Below are 18579 nucleotides of genomic sequence, written 5' to 3'. Positions count from 1 at the left end.
AAATAGGTTTCACCTAATAGTTTCACCTAAACCAAATGGTTTCACCTAATGGTGAAAAAACGGCCAAAACCACGAAAAAATTGATAAAAAGGAAAAAATAAGTCAAAAATTTTGCGAAAATATTTATTGTTGGGTTACGGTAGCACTCGTTTGCCGGCTGTGTTTTCGAAAATTCTCCTTGAAATACGGTGGCCTAATTTGTGTGGAAATTCGGCCACAACTCCAATTTTTTTGCACAAGAATAATATCGACTAATGTATGACGGTTCCAATGCTTTAAGATTTCACTACCATACTTGGTGCTCAAAAATATTAAAGAATATCATAAAGCTTCACTTAATCCTTAATAATTCACATGAAACGAGAGCAGAGGGGAATGATTATCACAGAATACGAAAATGTTCAATAAATTATAGACGTTGGCGACCTGAAAAAACGCGCATGATAGCTCCGTGTCCGAATTTTGATACAAGTTGGGCATGCCAACCAAGAAGTGACTGGCAGGCCGCCGCATCAGATCCTAGTTCCATGGCCTTGTAAACGTATTTCATGAGAATATCTCCCTCGTCGATTGAAAGTTTCTGGACCGCTTGTTCGATTTCAGCGTTTTTAAACGATTGAAGCACCTTGGCAACAAGTTGAGTAGCACGATCTTTCACATTCTGAAAAATGCGGAATTGCATTCATAAAGAGAACTTTTGTAGTTAGAATCATACTGAGAAGAAAGAGGTAAATAATGAAACGATCTCTAATTTATCTCGCAACGAACAGCTTTTAAATTAATTTTTGGTTACAGAAAACCCACATTAGTGCTCTACGAATGTGATACAATTAAAAATTAATTACCTGGTCTTTAGTTTTGAGCGGTGGGGAGAGAAGAGCTGCGTGAAGAGCATCTTCTAGACGGTTGGAACTTAAGAAGCCTTGAACAGCTCGCTCGTCAGGGCCAAGCCCGGGGGTATCGACCGCTGCAAATGAACCAAAATTGATTCTAATACTTGTTTAAATAAAGCGAAAAATATGTTCTCAACTCTTTTCGAGATGAAAAAGAATTTGTGAGCACAGGTTTATAATTCCGAAAATATGAAAATGACTTACTTTCGTCGTTTTCGTCATACTGTTCCGGATCGAACGCATCAACATCAAGTTTTCTGTAAGAGGTGTTTTGCATATTTTTCGCCATCCTGGCTTCTGAATGGATTCGATTGTGGAATTCACAAATACTCCGATAGTAGAGACTATTATCGATGTTGCTGAATGACTCAGATTGTATACGAGAAGTACACAAACGCCGCTAAACAACACGCGAGAGCGGGAGATCGGAGTATCGTAGTCAAATATGTTGAAGGTTGAATATGCTTCGATTTAATGGGGTTATTGAGACTCAGTATTTCACTGAATTTCCTTTTTCAACTCCAAATTTTTGGTTTTCTGATTAACCCCATGAAATCCGTTTATTAACCATTACACAACAGTTAAAACTGTTTCAAATAAGAATGTTTGTGTCAAAGTCATTTATTTACACACACGCAAGTTTTGAACGCGTACAATAATACAAAGCTGCCTTCCTTCTTTGATAGAAGACTGAGAATAGACTAGAGCGACCCTTCAAGGTGGTTCAAGAAGAGAACCGATCTTCGAACAGGATGGTTCTTTTTGCAATAAAGAACTTTGTGGGGGACTGATCGAATTTCTCAGACTAAAGAAAAGATACAAAACATCACTTAACAACTGAAAAAAGGAATAAAGCAACAATTATCTAGTTCACATGCATGCGATAAATATACGACCATATTCAATATATAAGGCGCACGAAAATAGAATTGTGGTACAGTAAAGTTAACAGAGGGGTGAGGTTGAAGTGTGGAATAAAGCGAGTTGACATGAAGAGGACTGCTGGATGTTGACAGTCGAAATGCACTTTTGGATGGCAAGATCTGGAAATATTCAAATTTTAAGTGATTTTTTAGGAATTCTCTGAAATTACCGTATAGAACAGAAACCCGTGAGTAGTGAATGAAGGCTTGATTGAAGATAAACATTTGATGCTTTAGTAGATTTCACCTCCCGTTGATTCAGATGTCTGGAAAATATACGTTGTTGAATAAAATACTATTAATCGTGTTTAAATTAATAAAATCACCTGAAGTGACGGGTTGCTTCCCTGCTTTCGCTGCAGAATCTTTTGTAATGTGGACGAATTCGTCATCGCAGCCACACGAGCTAGGACATCATTTGCTTTTCCAGATTCTGAAAAAAAACATTGAAAAAAATAGTGTACTATATTTCTATTCATTAATCCGAAACCACAGACTGGATGTGCTAAACAAGTTTAGACAGAACTGAATAGATCAATTAACAAAATCACGAAATTCGCCTGGAGAAGATGAAACAGACGTTGAAGTGAGAAGAAGCATTCAGAGATATCGTAATAGTGATTACTTAGTTATGAATAATATTTCAGATGATTGAGTCTGGTTACTGTATCTACATTAAGCAACTTGTTACTAATATTGAGATCATTTCCTGAAATTCCTCTCGATTGCCACATGATTGTAGTTGTACCAGCCACAGTTCTTTGGAACGTTGATATTCAAGCAAATAAAAATGGAGGAGCATGACAAACAGACAGGTTAACTACACGCACATGCCAGGGTAAAGAGACGACGAGCTCACCATTTGTTGCCTTCTCAGCCTCATCTGTTGATGCAATTGCTGAAGAACTCGGCTGCTCTGCCATTTGTGAGGATGGCGGCGTAGGCGGTGAAGTGACGGGTGAAGAATCTACGGGGCCGTACGATAAAAGTGGCTTATAAATAAAGATTTTCTGAATCGCAAAAGAGCCGAGGATGTATTGAAACTCGGCGGATTTAGATGATTGCGAACTCTCTCAAACATACTCAACTGATGCTAACTAATCCGAAAAGAAATTCCGAATTCGACAAAGGGTTAAACATTTTTCGCATTCCCAAAAAAAGAAAATAACTTTGAAAAACGTTCTCAACCTCGTCACACTCTACGAGCAAAGTTCATATTCAAACCAACCTTTGATATCAGCTGCTGTAGGTGGTAACGTATTCGTCATAGGCGAAGCCATTCCTCTGGACTTTGCAAGGATAGCAGCAAGCCTGTTCTTACGCTCTTCTGCTTCTCGGGCTTCTTTCTCTTTTCTAGCCATATCTTCAGCTGATCGGACTAGTGGAAGAACACGAGGAGCCGTCTTGGCTTCTTCCAACACACTTCTCGGGGTCACTTCATCGGTGGTTGACGAAGTTTCGGATGAAGTTGGAGACGCTTTTCCACTGTCAGTGTCTTCATCAAACTGAACAATTCGTTGCGGTTGGTTTTGATTGATGAAATCGTTTCCAAACACATCAACAAGGTCGTTGACAGCTTCCACAGGTCTAACTGCAACTCTTGGTTCATCCGAAAAGGAATATTTCTGAAAGACGACAAGTTAAAAATTAAGAACTGTTATTCTCTCACCAATTCTTCTACTTCTGGCTTTGGAGGAAGAACAATTTCTTCTGAAACATTTTGATCCAGCTCAATATTGATCAGCTCGTCAGCAAGAGAAGTATTGGTGGATGATCCGACGTGAGATTCTGAAGTCTCTTCATGGATCAATTCTGTTTTTGGCGCATCTTCAAGTGGTAGAGATGCAATAGTTGGAGTAGGAACGTTCTTCGTTTCCTCATCAATATGATCAGAAACAGGAATTAAAACATCGATTGGTGCTTCGGTCACATTCTCTTGTTTCATCGCAACATCGGGCGACGAAGCTGCATCCGCATCATCAGATTCCGAAATACGAACCCCATTGACCGCTTCGTTGATTTGTTGGACCTCTTCGTCGACTTTTGGCATTGCTTCAGATTCAAAAGTTTCAGATTGAGTAGCTTCTGGGATTTCAACACGATCCTCAGTCTCTCGCGGAATGTCTTCGACTTCTGGTGTTTCAACTCGTCTCTCATTGATTTCATCTGCATCTTTATTTTCATCAAGATTCGCAGAAGGTGGTGAGTTCTCGACAGTTTCAATCACCGGTTTTTGTTCGACAATATCTTCAAATGGAGAAGCTTCAGGTATAACAGCTTCTTCATTGACCACATTTTTCGGCTCTTCGATAACAGGTTCATCAACAATCATTTTTACTTGTTTCTTAGTTTCTGAATGTCCTAACACTGACTTTCGTGACATTGGTGGTTTCCTAGTGTCCAAAGAACGTCTGTTGTTGGAAGAAGTAGGTGTTGGACGAGCTGAATCTGAAAAACGCTGTTTTGACAAAAAAAAATGAACAACCGACTAACGACTCGGTTTTGATGAATTTGGCGTGAATCCGCGAATCGGATTTGGCCCTAGAGAGAGCCTTGATGATGTAGCAGGACGGCTTGGAGTGTATACTGATTGAGTCATCATTGAAGATGGTCCTGTCGAGAGTCTCTTAGATGTCGTACTGGTTATGGTTGATTTTATTGATGTTTTTCCATGGCGAGTTGGAGGAGCTGATGACGTTACATACATCGAAGATGTCATTGATGTCATTGTAGGAGCCGGACGATGCGCAGCTGGTGGAGGACGTTGAGGCGTTGAAGTGATTCGACCCATTTTCGTTGTGGAACTCTGAAGAGAAATGAGTTTGCAATTTATGGGGTTTGAAATGGATTATCATTGGGGGAAAGGTTGAACAGTTATGCAATTTGTTTGGACACAGAAGTTATGCGATTTACACTCGTTCAAATCTTAAATATACCTCAATATGATGCAGATTCAAACAAGATTCCTGAATTTATAGCGCAAATCAAAATCAGATCATTTAATTTTTTCTCTGAAAAGGACTAACCGTAGATGTAGGACTCGTCAAGTGGCTCGAATCTTCTAATGGACGAAGCTTCTTATCGTACTGTTGCTCACTCTTCGGCAGATTGTCCAAATAAGCCAGAGTGCGAGGAGTTGACGAACCAAATGCGAAGGATTTTGGTGATTTCGTAATAGCCGCAATGCGAGACGTTGCTTCATGTTGTTTGGCCAACGTCGCTTTCTTCCGTTCTTCATCCTCATTGAGTTGCTGCATTCGTTTTTGAAGCAGCACTTGCTCACGCTTCAAAACAGACTGCACTCTGTAACTGGCAAGGAGTTGAAATGTGAATGAAACGTTTTAGACAACGACAGGTGCGGATGGAAGGCACTACATAGGACTAAAAGCAGATGGCCAGTGTCCAGATGCGGTAAAAATATTTCAACTTTTTTTCCGGATTTTAAACTAAAATTTAAGCTAAATAAATCTTTACGCACCTTTCTCGATGTTCAATTGTATGCTTTCTCCTCTCTTCAGCTTCTTTCCTCAGAGCAGCATGTCTCTCTTTCACCTTTCTTTCGGCATACTCCTTTCTTTTACGAACCTGGAAATAACACTTGACTTCATTATTACCAAAACCTAGATTTACCTCTTCTGAATCCATTTCGAGTCGTTACTAGTCTAACACAATTCGGGAGCTAAGCCTGTTTAAAAAAGAATTTGAGAAAAAAAAGAAAAAGAGTAGAAAAGAAAGGGTAACAGAGCCGGGAATACAACCGGAAGAAGTGACGAGATAATTTTCAACAAAATATGATTTATGGAGAACGATTTATAATTATAAGAACAACAATCGAAAGTAACAAAAAACACAACGAAACAACAGGAACGCCAGAGACAACAATCAAATACAAATCAGAGTGATTGGAGGGGAGAACGAAACAAACTGGTACAGTCGAATCAAATTAACCACCTCTTCTTTCTAAAACTATCAGGAAATTGACAATTGAGAAGAAATGAGAATAGCACTCGAATGTTTTTTCAAGATAATTTGATACTGACCCAGGTCGATTGTCGCTCGTCATCTGATAGTGAACGAATAATCATTGCCTGATAGTCAACGGGATTAGTGCAAATAGCGGGGTCTGGTGAGAGAAGAGTGGAACAAGAAGGAACCGAAGAGTAAGAAAAAAATGAATAGAAAATGAACGAAAAAGTTGATAAGCTGAAGCCGAGCAGTACCTGAAAATGATCACCTATGAATATAAAGAAGATTCTACTTAGTCATCCAACCGCGTCTTCAAGAATATCGAGACTTACAAAAAAAAGAAGAATATCTGGCAGGATATGTTAAAAGGGGAAGAAGTGGGGGTATAGTATGAAAAATGGGCGTTCCCAGGGGAAAATAGCTCAGACCGCACCCTTGTTGGTATGACTTCTATTCCCTTTTCATATTTGTAGAATTATTCTGAATGTTGAGAACGTGGCAAAAGTGCGCACTGTTTAATATGTTGAAAAGGAACAGAAGAGAGGAAACGAACCGAATATCAATCATACGTTGATCAAAAAACGCGATAAATGCCAGATAGATCGGATACGTCTTCGTGTCCCAACCGGCCATCTATACGATGAAAAAAAGGGAACTAATACAAACATCATTCGATTGAACTAATGAGTCTCCGGAAAAAAGTAACTACAGTTAACTGTAGGAACGCAGTTGGCGGTAAATGATAGAGAGGGGATACGCATGGCACTGAGAAGTCCGCGATTCCCACCAATTAAATAAAAAAGTTTCGAAAGTTCACCCACATTCACTTCATATGCTGTCGATGCGCACGCTTCTTCACATGTTTTGGAATTTTTTCCTTGCGTTGATCCCGCTTTTCTTCCTTCACAGCAGCTTTTCTCAATTTTCGCTCTTCGGCCGTTTCATCGCGATTTCGAGTGTGCATCGCAATTTTGCGTTCCTTTTCTTCTATCTCTTCAGCCGTTGGTTCGGCTCGTTTCTTTCTGGACTTCTTTCCGTTCTCTTCGTCGTCGTCACTGCAGCATTCTTCGTCGCCGAATCCTTCGCCTTTCAGATCAATCTTTGAGACGATATTTTGAAATGGGTTATTCGCCTCAACTCCATCTTTTGCGAGTTTTCCATCTCTTTCGAAATGTAGAACGTGTTCTAGTTTATGAGGAATGAAAGCGTTCATGAAAAGAGCATCGTCTTCAGAATTGACAACAACGCGTTCTTCGTCAATAATTGTTTCCATTTCCTTGACGTTCATCAATGGATCCACAATAACTTCGAATAAACGACGAACGGATAGAACTTTGACGCCAAGTTCTCTGAAAAGCTTAGAGTTCAAAATTCAAAGCCTAGTCTAAACCGAAAACTTGCCTGAAGAATTTGTTCACATTATTGCAATCCATTCTCAAGAACTCGAGCGCATGAGGATGATCCTGTTCCACAGATTGAGAAACGTCGATGATCCACAGTTTTCCATCATGTACCAGCATGTTGAACTCACTCAAATCAGCATGAACCAATTTGCATTCTCTATATAGGCGTCTCATATCTCGAACTAATCCAACATACATCGGCTCTGCTTCCTATAAGAATCGAAAACTGGATTTAATATACGAAACATCACTAACCTCTGTACTCAAATTTGCGTTCTTGAGAAGAGGCGCAGGCCATCCGTCTTTTCCCAGGAAGTCCATTACGAGGACATGACCCTTCAGCATGTGTGGTTTCGGAACTGGAAGCCCAACTTCATGCATTCTTGCTAAGTTCCTCATCTCCTTTTCTGCCCATACCGCAACCATTTTTCTAGGGTTCGATTTACAATATCCATGTCGATATCTGAAAACTGAGCGTTTTGCAGAAACAGAGGCATCATATCGATACCTGAACTCTCCCGTAACATATCTCTCCCGATCTTTAAATGTAAGAATGCTGGTTTTGTAAATCTTCACTGCCAAATCGTTTTCTGTTCCGGTTGCATGATATACATTAGCTTCTTTTCCAGTTGAAATACAACCATCAATGTTGAGCAGAGTTCCCCGTTGAAGTAAACGGAAAAGAACCAAACGAGTTCTCGGATCCAGAACTTGTTCTACAGTTGCACGATCTGCTCGATCCTTCACTCGCTTGCGTTTCCTATCTTCACTTGTATCCGCATGTCTTTCCACATCAACTAGAAACAATATTGTGTACAAATTCAGAAATATATTCAGTATAAGCTCACCTGTGAGTCTATTACGAGCTGCATTCGGGCCAATGGCATTTGAACGAGCTGCGTTGAGCTTTTTTGTGAAATCTGAAGAACAACATTCGCTTTTGCACAACTCCAAAACGAGGCTCACCCCCTGTAGCCTCCGCGAAATCAACAATGTCTTCGTCGTCTTCGTAATCGGATTCACTATAATCTGGCTCTTCTGTATTTCTGTTTTCAATAGATTCTTCTGAAAAATAGATGATTTTTAAAGCTTTTCTTTCAAATAATGATGTTCCTACCCTACCTTGTTTCGTCACTTCTTCATCATCTAATGAGCTCTCAGCTGAATCTATGTCGACGTCATCAAGAATATTCTGTAGATTCAGGTTCAATTGCTCCACCTTGTCCATGTTTTGCCCTGAAGAAAGATAATAATACTTGCGTTTCGGGAAACGAATGCTAGAGATGATGAAAGTGAACTCAATCATTCGAGGAAACACTGGGCATGCGAGAGAGAATCGAGACAGATTACGAAACCAGTACGCGCTAGGGAGAGACTGCAGAGATAAAAAGAATACGGAGACCCATAAAAACTCTGTCTCAAAACGTAAAACGCACTTTTGCCACAAAAATTTAGAATATCGTTTTCCGTGTTATTGCCGAGTCTGGCGTTGTCATAACATATCGTAAAAGTAGGTTGCGTAGATGTTTAGAGTAGACAGAACAGGCTAATTGGCTTGTTTTCCAGGAAGAAAATGAGGACAAGCTGTCAAATATTTGACAATTGTTACTGGAGTAAGACCACAGTTACTATTTACTTGTGAAACAAGGAGGGAACAAAAGTTTAAAAAATGAACAAGCGGTAAAGACATTGAATAACACAGAATATTCATGCAGGGAACATGTGAGTCATAAAAAGGCAAATGGAAAGGACGGAATTTATTTTGATGTGAGAGACAACTCAAGAAGTCAAGATGGAATGAATTGCCGCAGTGATCGCATAACTAGTATCAGTTTACGAAAACTTTGAGAGAAGAGTAAAGCGAACGAAAGTTGAAAAACGAATGTGCAGAAAGAGATAACTGGCCAATCAAGTATATTCGATTAGTTCGCATCGGTCATATGTGTCTTATTTACAATGCAGCGAAGTAGATCAATTGGATGAGTGGTGTGATTTGACTTTGAACTACACATTTCCCAACTCTTGTACTTGAAAATTCACCTAGTCAATAAACCGGGGTAAACCAGTAGTGTCCATGGCCTCAATCCATCCACTCGTCAAAGTGGATTAAATTTTCATGGGCGAAGGTTCTTTATATTTTCTCTTTTGCTGACCCAAACAATGGACCTCGGAAAAACAAGTAGAGAAGTGAACATAGTCAGATGCTAGGTTTATTAGCAATTCTTTGAAGACCTCAGCCATATCTTGGACCACATTTTCATGCATATATTTTTCGTTTACTACGAAGAAGGTGATTCAAAAAGAAACGAAGCTATAAAAGGATTCGATTCAATCGGCATCGACTTTCTCGTTCTGGCAAGGTTTTCGGGCATTATTTTCCATCTCAGCTTACAACACTCGTCAAAGAGATTCTGTCAGAGAAATGTCATTTTATCTAACGAAAAAGAGGATTTGTAAATCTGTAGAAAAAACTAACTAAACGTTTAAAGAAGAAGCAAATGGAGGTTGCGCGGTCTCCTACAAAAACAATTCGGAACGGCACATATACTGTTCGGCCTTATTTAGTTCAAAAATCAGAAGGACTTTTTGGGTGCGATGTGACAATTGTTCTTTCGACCTGCTAAATTGAGAGTTTTAATAGTGCTCAAATTTGGCCTTGCAGTTGTGAATTTTTCTGTAGAAGAACGATTGGTTAAAAACTTGGCAGCAAATGTTCGTTTGGGAGTAACAGGGAATTTAGTCGACAAAAAAACTACAAAGCGGTTGAGAGAGAGAAAGACAACGAAGAGTGCAGGCTGTCGGGGAGGTTTGCAGGCAACAGGTGAGACGTCACTCGAGCGCTAAATAAGAGACGGAGAGACAGCAGCTGTGAACTGAAGACGACTAACACAAGGACGGCAGCGATGACGGAAGCAGGTGAGTGAAGCCTTCTGAGGGCCACAGCGCCCCGGTAATAATTAAAGGTCAATGAGACATCCGGAGGAACATCTGTCGATTTAGATACGGTCTATTCCGTAGATTATTTTCGGTCATATAAATTATATCCATTAAAATACGGCTGCTAAAAGCTTTTGAACACTTCCTGTTCCTGACCAAGAAAATTTTTCATGCGCTTCTCAAGTTTCCCTTCGCTTTCATAGAAACCGCATGAAGATCTTGCGTTTGCAATAAAACGTGGTATTGATCAGCTAACTGGATAGGAAGGAGACAAAAAATCAATGCGGTGATGAACTACTCTTCGAGACGCAGGAGGACGGGTGAATATATCGTTAAGACGACACATCATAAGAGAGAAACAATGCAATTCTTCTACGACGTTTTTTATAATACTACTAATTTTCTAATTTTAACATCGGCAAGAAACTGCAAAAAAAAACAACGGAAACTGAAAATTCCCTGTTTAACTGTGAGAAAAAACCGAGAGAAAAAAGGTATTTGAACCGAAAAAATCATCGCGGCGCCACAAAAAGTTTTCCACTCGGACTACACGCTCTTGAATTCTAGGCCACAACACTGTGTTCTCTTTTTGGATATTTAGCACTACAGTAACCTCAAAATTGCAATTCAGATGTGTAAGTTAGAATGTTTGTATTGTGCCCAAGAATATTTCCGATAAAACCATAACAAGACCTTATCTATCGATCAGTCAGCCGTCATTCGACCACCTCGTGGCACGTTTTTCAATGACTATTCTTCTTCTTCTTTTCTTTGTTCCTCTAAAGTTCCTATTACAGTCTACGATATCATTTGCTCACATTGTCGAGTAAAATTCATAATATCTCAAACCTATCCTAACTTATTTTTTAGTTCCTCTATTTTTCAGCTTCAGTTACTCCATTCTTGCAATTTGAAAAAAAAATCCCAGAGACGAAAATAGATAGAAAAAGGTTTCAAAGCATATAAGCTAAGTTTCATTTCAAAATCCGTTATTGACTCTGACAGCAGGTGCATTTTTTTTCGTTTCCTTCGTTGCCTTTCCATATTTGTTTCTTTACCATTGGAAAACTATCGTAGAAAAACTACTGGAACTTGAAAATTCAAGTTAGCCAGCCACTATCAGTTTTCTTTTTCTCTTCTTTGATATTGTTTCTAACGGATACATTTTTTTAACTACCCACTCATTGATTTGTAATGACCAAGAAAGTACACTAATTTCGAAGATAACTCTTTCTAGTCTTTATGATAAGATAAATTTTCAGACGAAGACAATATGACACCGGTGGATAAAGAAGAACCTGCAACATCGTCAACTAGTCAAAGTCCAAACTCATTCGAGAACGTTTTTTGTGCTATTTGTGGTGACAAAGCGACTGGAAAACATTATGGAGCACTGAGTTGTGATGGATGCAAAGGTAATTTTAAGCAGAAAATATAAACTGGAACTGGGTGAAAACAAGACAAAAAAATGGAGAGATGTGGCGTGACACATCTGCTTTCTACCATAAAGAATCCTTCTAAACAATGCACTAATGCGTTATGGCACATAGTAAATGAAGTGAAAGGGAAAAAGAGAAGAAGAAGGGGCTTGTGAAACCAGCATTCTTTTCGAGTGGGGGTTTCGTTTTCTTTCTTTTTCCTTTTCACCCAAAAACACTATTGAATCCAGGGATCATATTTCGCCCAAAAAAGATAGAGCATCCTGTTGGCAAAACGAGTACTTCAAAACAGTTATCAAGAGCAATCTAAAGACATTTTCAATTAATAGTGTTATCTATATTCCGTATACTTGGTCCTGTGAGATTCTGAAAAATAAATAGTCGTCTAGATTTCAAGGAAAATAGGGCATCCTACAATGCCAAGCATAGAACACAATAAAAAGTTTGTATATTCTTTGATACAAACAAATAACCGTGCTTTCCAATTCTTCCTAACTTTTAGAGATTATTACATCCAGCCTGTTGGGTCTCCGGGGCGTTTCGCCACCGGACATTTCACCACCGTGATAATACAGATGAAAGAAAAAGCTTCAGACTACAAAAATAACTTTAAAGTTTTCAAATATGCTTTTCCTGGTTAAAATGTTCTGAAATTCAAAATTGACAAAAAAATCAATTAAATTTTGGAATTTTTTGAATTCCAGAATGTGTTCTATCAGAGAAACCCCTAAAATTATTTTCACAGTCTGGAACCTTTCTCGAAATGTCCCGCAGCTCTTTAAACGCTTATCTGGTGCGCCTACGGCGCGATTTCGCTGCTCAGCTTTACACAGTTTTCTAATTGTGATTCAAACCTGCCAGATCCAACAGTTTAAGACAGATCAAACCGGGCCTGGCAGATTTTTCATCTAGAAAAAGGAATGAAAATGAAAGAAGTAAAGAAGAAGGGGCCTTTATGTATTATAAGAAGGATTGAACATTAGCTTGGAAAACTGTTATCAACTACTTCTGGAGATCTTAAAAGTAGAGAAAACTAAATTATTTAAAAATAGGTGATTTCAAAAAAATAAACAGATCTAATCAAAATTTAAAAGTTTACTTTGGATCTGGTAAACCGGAAAAGGATGAGAACCAAACAATATTTTACTTTTTATGAAAAAAACACCGATTCAATTTTATGAAAAAAACACCGATTCAATTTTCAGGTTTCTTCCGACGAACGATTCGGAAACACCATTCTTACGTGTGTCGTTTCGGGGAAAAGTGCCAAGTGGACAAAGGTGATTTATGTTTCCTTTTCAGGAGAACTGTCTGCTCAAAACACAAACAATTTTCTAATATTTGCACTGCCGTCTGATAATTCTTCTTCTTATTATTCCGTTTCTTCTTCCGCGCTTCTTCCCCTCGATATATTATTCTGTGTATTTGTATTTTCGGTACGCACCGCACATCTTTTTTTTTTCATAATCCTCTTGACCCGCATCGAAATATCGCGGAATAACGAGAGGTTCAGAGAAGTTTGTATTCAATCATCTCACCAAAATGCTATCTTGTAGACATAACTACGAGTTGAAAAAAGGGACTTTCCAAATGGAAAGATACAATTTCCCATTTATGATTTTCTTTTCAGCGAAACGGAACTCATGCAGAAAATGTCGATTTGATGTATGTATTCGAAAAGGAATGAAAAGAGATGCTGTACAGACAGAACGAGATAGGATAAGACCTCTGAATGTATTTTTAAATGGAAAACTTACTGAAGATCCTTTATTGGAGACACTCCAGAGAGCTGAACAGGCAACCCGAGGATTACGGTAACTAGAAACGATATACTCAAAACAATTCAAAACAATTTTCAGAACAACAGTGATCACAAAAACATCAGAAGCACGGAAACAGGCGACAACTGTAGATGTAACAGATAGTATGAATCAACAATTGAGACTGATGGTCGAATGGGCAAAAATGCTGGAAGGGTTTATTAGAGTGGATTGCATTACTCAGGCGGCTCTTCTCAGACACTTCTCAGCACAACATCTGGTAATGTGTGCAGCTTTTCGAAGCATTCATTTATCAGATGCTGTGTGGTTAACAAATGAAACATGCTTACACAAGGATAGTCCGAAGATCCCAGATATGAAGTACGTTTTCTTTATCTCACAAAAACTTCTTGAATATACCGTAGATCCTAATAGATTGCATCTCAAACAGTTAAGTTTGAATGCATATATCTCAGTTCTTGTGAATGATATCAAAAAGTGGTAAACTGACAAAATATTTCTGACATTATGGTAAACATTTTGTCAGTTGATCAGTTTCTGATATCTTTCACAGGAAGTGTGATATATGAGCTCAAAGTTATTACGGTATGCGTATTAATCAGCTTGAAAACCAACCGTGTCTAAAAAGGAAGCAGGTGTCATCCATGTTTCTAGTTTTCATATTGTTAAAATTGCTTCTTTCTAAATTTCGTTTTTCATAGTGTTGATAAATCAAGCTTCAACCTGATCTTTCTATTCCCAAATTATAAAACAAAAAAGTGAATTATTCCAGCCGTGTCGCAGAACGAATCATCGATCAAGTGACAACACCAATGAGACAGTTACATATGAGTGAAATTGAGTACATTGCTTTAAAAGCAATAACCTTTTTTGATCCATGTGAGTTTTTGATGTGTTTTTTACTTCGTCTTCCTACAGTAAATTTCAGTGGCAAAAGGAATTTCGAGTGAATCCCATGGTGATGTGGAAGACATGCGACAGAAGGTAAGTTTTTGCTATTCAAGAGAACTGGTGAAAACTTGAGAAATAGAAAAAAAAACAAAAAGTAAATTATAGGTGAAAGGTGAATTTGCTAATTTTTTTTAAATTGGAAGTATTTTGTACATAACTTACACCCAAGACGAAACTTTCTTGAAAATAGTTCTTCTAAAAACGGCATAATGTAAAACCTGTAATAGAAGGGCGTGTAACTTTTAATTATGAGTCAATTTTTTGGTTTCTGTACAAAGATATGAAAAAATTGGCAATTGATAAACTGTTCATCATAATATCAGAATGTTTTTGTCCTTTGACACATTTCTGATAGCTTGCATAGGAATTGAGATGATCGAGCTCAGACTTGACAAAGCTTGGCTACTGTTTCGCATGTGAAATTGTTCTTGTAGAACCTAAACTGTTATGCTAACTCCAATCTGAAAATACACCCTCTGTTTTCTGAATTGTTATTGTACTAGAATTCAGATTCCCAAATTTGCTCGAACCTTTGAATTCCTAGAGAATCCCTATTTTTCCAGATCCTGGAAGCCTTCGAACGTCACGTACGATTCAGTTCCCCACACAAAGATATGCCACTTCGATTCGCGAATCTTCTTCTCCTACTACCTCCTATGCTAGCAATATCAAGAGATCTTGTGGAAGATGTTCAACTGGCAAAGCTCTTTGGTCTTGCCTCTATTGATGACTTAATGTTAGAACTAATGTTGCCAAACGAGAAAAGTGTTGGAAGTGATAAAGGAGAATCACCCTTGACTGGTCAACAATAATAAACATGTTCCCTTTTGTTTTGTTCTACGAATTCCTCTGCTCTCCAATCAACTCTCTCAATGTTCTCTTTCTTTTTTCTCTCAAAAAAAAATACGGACATCTATCATTCAGTTCTATCTCTCTTCTGCTCCATCTCATTCTATTTTCGTTCCTTCTATCTCTCTTTTTTTCACAGACAGAAAAAAAAACGGCTGTCAGTGAAACAAAAGAAGATGAATCCTCCAAAGCATCGTGCACTTTGAAACATTCCCCATTGAAATATGTATGCTTCCTCTTCTCCATTCTCCGAGTGTTTCAAAAATGGGAAGACCTATTGAAAGTACAAAAAAAGAGCAGAGAAAAAACGATTTATTTTCCGTAAAAAAAGTTACTGGTCCCAACCATCAACCCGTTTTCCTTTCACCGACACATTATAGTTTCGTATCCGTACGACGTCTCTAAAAATTCAGATTATCATGATTCGGGAAGAAAAAACTCACTTCTCTGTAATCGCAACTGTAGACAAATTATGCACTTCTTGGAAAATGTTTCCATGTAACGAACAGTTGTGGTAGACCCATAAAAATAGCTCGTAATAATTCTGTAAAAATGGAATTCAGAAAAGCTAGCTGGGAAAAGTTTGATGGGTGTTTCAAAATTTTAGTTAGACACTAGAGATGTCCAGAACGACTTTTTCGAGAAACGGAGCCAGGAATGAAGTAATTCTCTAGAAATCGGGAATTTAGAACCCACACAAATATAAAAAAATTCAGGGAATTCGGAATTCGCACATCTTCGGTGTGCAGAAAAATTCTAAAAATATATCTGCTGCTATATTTTTTCATTATTAGTAGCAGAAGTTCAAAATCATTCTCGTGACAAAAGACTCTTACAGATTTGCATATTGACGGAAATTCCAGAAAAATTGTTTTCTCGCAATCCAGAATATGAAATACGGAATCCGCACGTCTCTATCAGACCCTCAAATTTTAACTAAGTAAAGTGAAAACATTTCTGAAACTATCCCTAATTGATACAGTTAATTATGTTTTTGAACTTTTAGAAACTAGTTCGAAGCATTTCTCTAATACCTCAGAGATCACATTCGCGAGACATGAAACTTGAAACTTTTCAATTTTTGAAGAAATTTCCGAGTTGACAAATTGTAATGTGCTTTGCTCTGGTGGTCAGCAAAATGATAAAATAGAATCACTGACAATCATTGTAGCTCCTTGCGGTTACAATAGGAACAGTTTTTAGTTTTCCCTAGGTTTCTTTCCAATCAAAATTATCGTTTCATGTTTTCCGTATCGTGATCAAAATGTAAGTCAGTATTATAAAAATTTAACGGTGCAATTTTTTGTGGAAAATTGGTTGTCAAAATTTTTATCAAAAGATAAAGGACATATTCAAGGTTGATTGACAGTTGAAAGTTTTCTAGGGAATTGGTGTTTCCAAAATATTTGACAAGTTCTTGGTTTTTTTTCAGAAAATTCAAGGTCCGGCCGGTCCCATTGAGGCCTGGGTTTTCAGTATTTTTTCCTATCATTTGAAAAAATCTTCGGGGTCCATTAAAAAAAAAATTGTCAAATCATAAGTTCGCCAAGAACGAAGTGTTCTTTTAAAAATTCGAAAAAATTTCTGAAACTTCTGAGAATTCGACAATTTTTTCAAATCAAAAAATCTGGACCCGATCCGCGGACCTGGCCCTAATTTTTCAAATGTGCTTATAATAAAACTCACATCTCCTGGCCCGTCACTGTCATCGTACCCGTTGAGGTTATAAGTTAAACTTTCTTGATCCGTGCATCTGACTCCAAAACTTGCTATTTCATCCTTATCTCTGAAAGGACTACTGTAGAATTTTCAGTTGTAGAACATAAATTTGAACTTACAATGTATCATATTCATAAAGGTAAACTTTAAAACACCAGTAAGTAGATCGTCTATGGGGACATGATAGTACTCCACTAATCCGAAAGTGAGTCGGATTGTGTTCAAAGACAGCTGCTTCTAGAACAGCCAGAGGCAGAAGCAACAAGCAGAGAAGTGATGAAGGGTGTGGAACGTGTGGCCTTCTCATGATGTCTGCAGGTGGTGGTGGCGGCGGTGTCTAGGGTCAGTACGCGGTGGTCGAAAGAGTGAGATGGTTGAAACGGCAAAGAATTGCTCTCTTTCGTTTTTCTGTCTGCCACCGGAGACAGGCGAAGGGGGGCAGAAGAATGTTCCGCAAGTGTGCCGCTTCGTCCGCTTCAACTCCCTTTTCACTCTTTTTTAAATGCGTACCAGGGACGAAGTGATGTCTCAGTGCACCGAAACGTTGCGAGACGCACGTTTTTTTGGAAGAAGCGGTTGGTTTTTTGTGGTTGAGGAACCGATCAGTCAATTGGGAACGACGATGGAGCGGGGTGAAGACAGAGATCCAAACGATAGATAGGGCGACCGAGGAATAGAATGAAAGAGGGATGGAGCAAAGGAGCGGGCGCCAGAAGAAGAAAATGTGCGGAGGACCGAATGTACTAAGAGAGGAGAGAAAGAAGGGGGAGCGAACGACCCATTTGATAGATGGGACGCCTTCTTTTTTATAGTGCATGAATAAAATTATTAAAGATCTCTCTCACTTGGAATGTATGCTTGGCTCTGTGTTCTTTTCTGTACCATTTTTTGTTTTTTTACAATCAAACACAGTTGGTTCAAAAGTGCAGTTTTCAGTCTAAAGTTCACTCATGGAGAGCTTATCAGTCTAGAGAATCAAAAGAGAAAACGGAGAAAAGAAATGATAAGGCAGTCGTAATATCAAGGCAAAATGTATTGGTCTAGAACTTTCCAGCTCTGTTACGTCATCAGCTCTTCATTTTGTGATCCTGCAAAATCTGAAAAAAACAATTCACTTGATAATTGGGTTCCGTAAACTTTCAGGTTTAGGTATTCTCTTTCTTTTCCCGAAATGTTTCTGTATATTATGAGCAAAAATTATTATGAGCAAAAACCTTGAATAGAACATTCCAGAAAAGTTTGTTCCAAACCATCCCGAATTCCCAAGGGGTTCCTGTTGAATGGGAAAAAAACATTGACCATTTGAAATATTTTTTTCTGCAAAATAAGAACCTTGCTCTGAAAAATGTCATTCAGAAGCATAGTTCCTAGGTGCTCAGCACGTTTGACTGGAAGAATTTTGACAGGCGATGACTCTTGACCGGTCGTAACTCGATTGAGTGCTGACATGTCAGCTTCAAATTTGTGTGTCAATCAAAATTTGCATTTCCAGTTTTATTAAAGTTACCTTTATTGAATGTTTTAATTGCTTTTGGTAGAAAGTGATCAAACTGTAAAAACCCAGGCAGCGCCCTTTCCCACTCGTCCCACAAGTTCAACTCCTTGACAGGCATATAAAAACGAAATTCCAAGACAGTTCTTTTTTCATGTCCCCCCGCTTTCAAAAATTTCGAAATTCGCAGGTGGTCCCTCTCTTGAAAATGGGAATCAGTTCTGAT

The 18579-nt window shown here is 38.4% G+C and overlaps 5 protein-coding genes across 5 annotated transcripts; 1 reads left to right on the top strand and 4 right to left on the bottom strand.

Moving 5' to 3' along the window:
* Positions 1–409: 409 nt before the first annotated feature.
* On the bottom strand, positions 410–1182 carry Cbr-arx-7 (the record flags this gene model as incomplete). Its single annotated transcript, XM_002639524.1, has 3 exons — positions 410–661; positions 846–967; positions 1098–1182. 3 exons carry the CDS (start codon positions 1180–1182, stop codon positions 410–412), a joined length of 459 nt encoding a protein of 152 aa, XP_002639570.1.
* An 867-nt stretch (positions 1183–2049) lies between these two features.
* Positions 2050–5461, bottom strand: CBG04202 (the record flags this gene model as incomplete). The annotated part of the gene is made up of 8 exons (XM_045243525.1): positions 2050–2082; positions 2143–2249; positions 3045–3441; positions 3486–4264; positions 4310–4622; positions 4843–5119; positions 5295–5401; positions 5447–5461. 8 exons carry the CDS (start codon positions 5459–5461, stop codon positions 2050–2052), a joined length of 2028 nt encoding a protein of 675 aa, XP_045092612.1.
* Positions 5462–6605: 1144 nt separating this feature from the next.
* Positions 6606–8413, bottom strand: Cbr-riok-1 (the record flags this gene model as incomplete). The annotated part of the gene is made up of 6 exons (XM_045243519.1): positions 6606–7139; positions 7201–7395; positions 7441–7982; positions 8034–8105; positions 8152–8250; positions 8308–8413. 6 exons carry the CDS (start codon positions 8411–8413, stop codon positions 6606–6608), a joined length of 1548 nt encoding a protein of 515 aa, XP_045092613.1.
* Positions 8414–11395: 2982 nt separating this feature from the next.
* Positions 11396–15105, top strand: Cbr-nhr-64 (the record flags this gene model as incomplete). Its single annotated transcript, XM_002639527.1, has 7 exons — positions 11396–11537; positions 12767–12841; positions 13192–13375; positions 13421–13702; positions 14115–14221; positions 14271–14326; positions 14857–15105. 7 exons carry the CDS (start codon positions 11396–11398, stop codon positions 15103–15105), a joined length of 1095 nt encoding a protein of 364 aa, XP_002639573.1.
* Positions 15106–15473: 368 nt separating this feature from the next.
* CBG25266 lies at positions 15474–17168 on the bottom strand (the record flags this gene model as incomplete). Its single annotated transcript, XM_045243506.1, has 4 exons — positions 15474–15543; positions 15586–15686; positions 16829–16928; positions 16981–17168. The coding sequence occupies 4 exons, from the start codon at positions 17166–17168 to the stop codon at positions 15474–15476; spliced, it is 459 nt and encodes a 152-aa protein (XP_045098286.1).
* Positions 17169–18579: the final 1411 nt, after the last annotated feature.

The sequence above is a fragment of the Caenorhabditis briggsae genome (genome assembly GCF_000004555.2).
Source record: "Caenorhabditis briggsae complete genome, chrI, whole genome shotgun sequence".
Classification (NCBI taxonomy): Eukaryota; Metazoa; Nematoda; class Chromadorea; order Rhabditida; family Rhabditidae; genus Caenorhabditis; species Caenorhabditis briggsae.
Note: the sequence above shows the minus strand (reverse complement) of the source record. Positions and strands in the feature narration are given on the sequence as shown.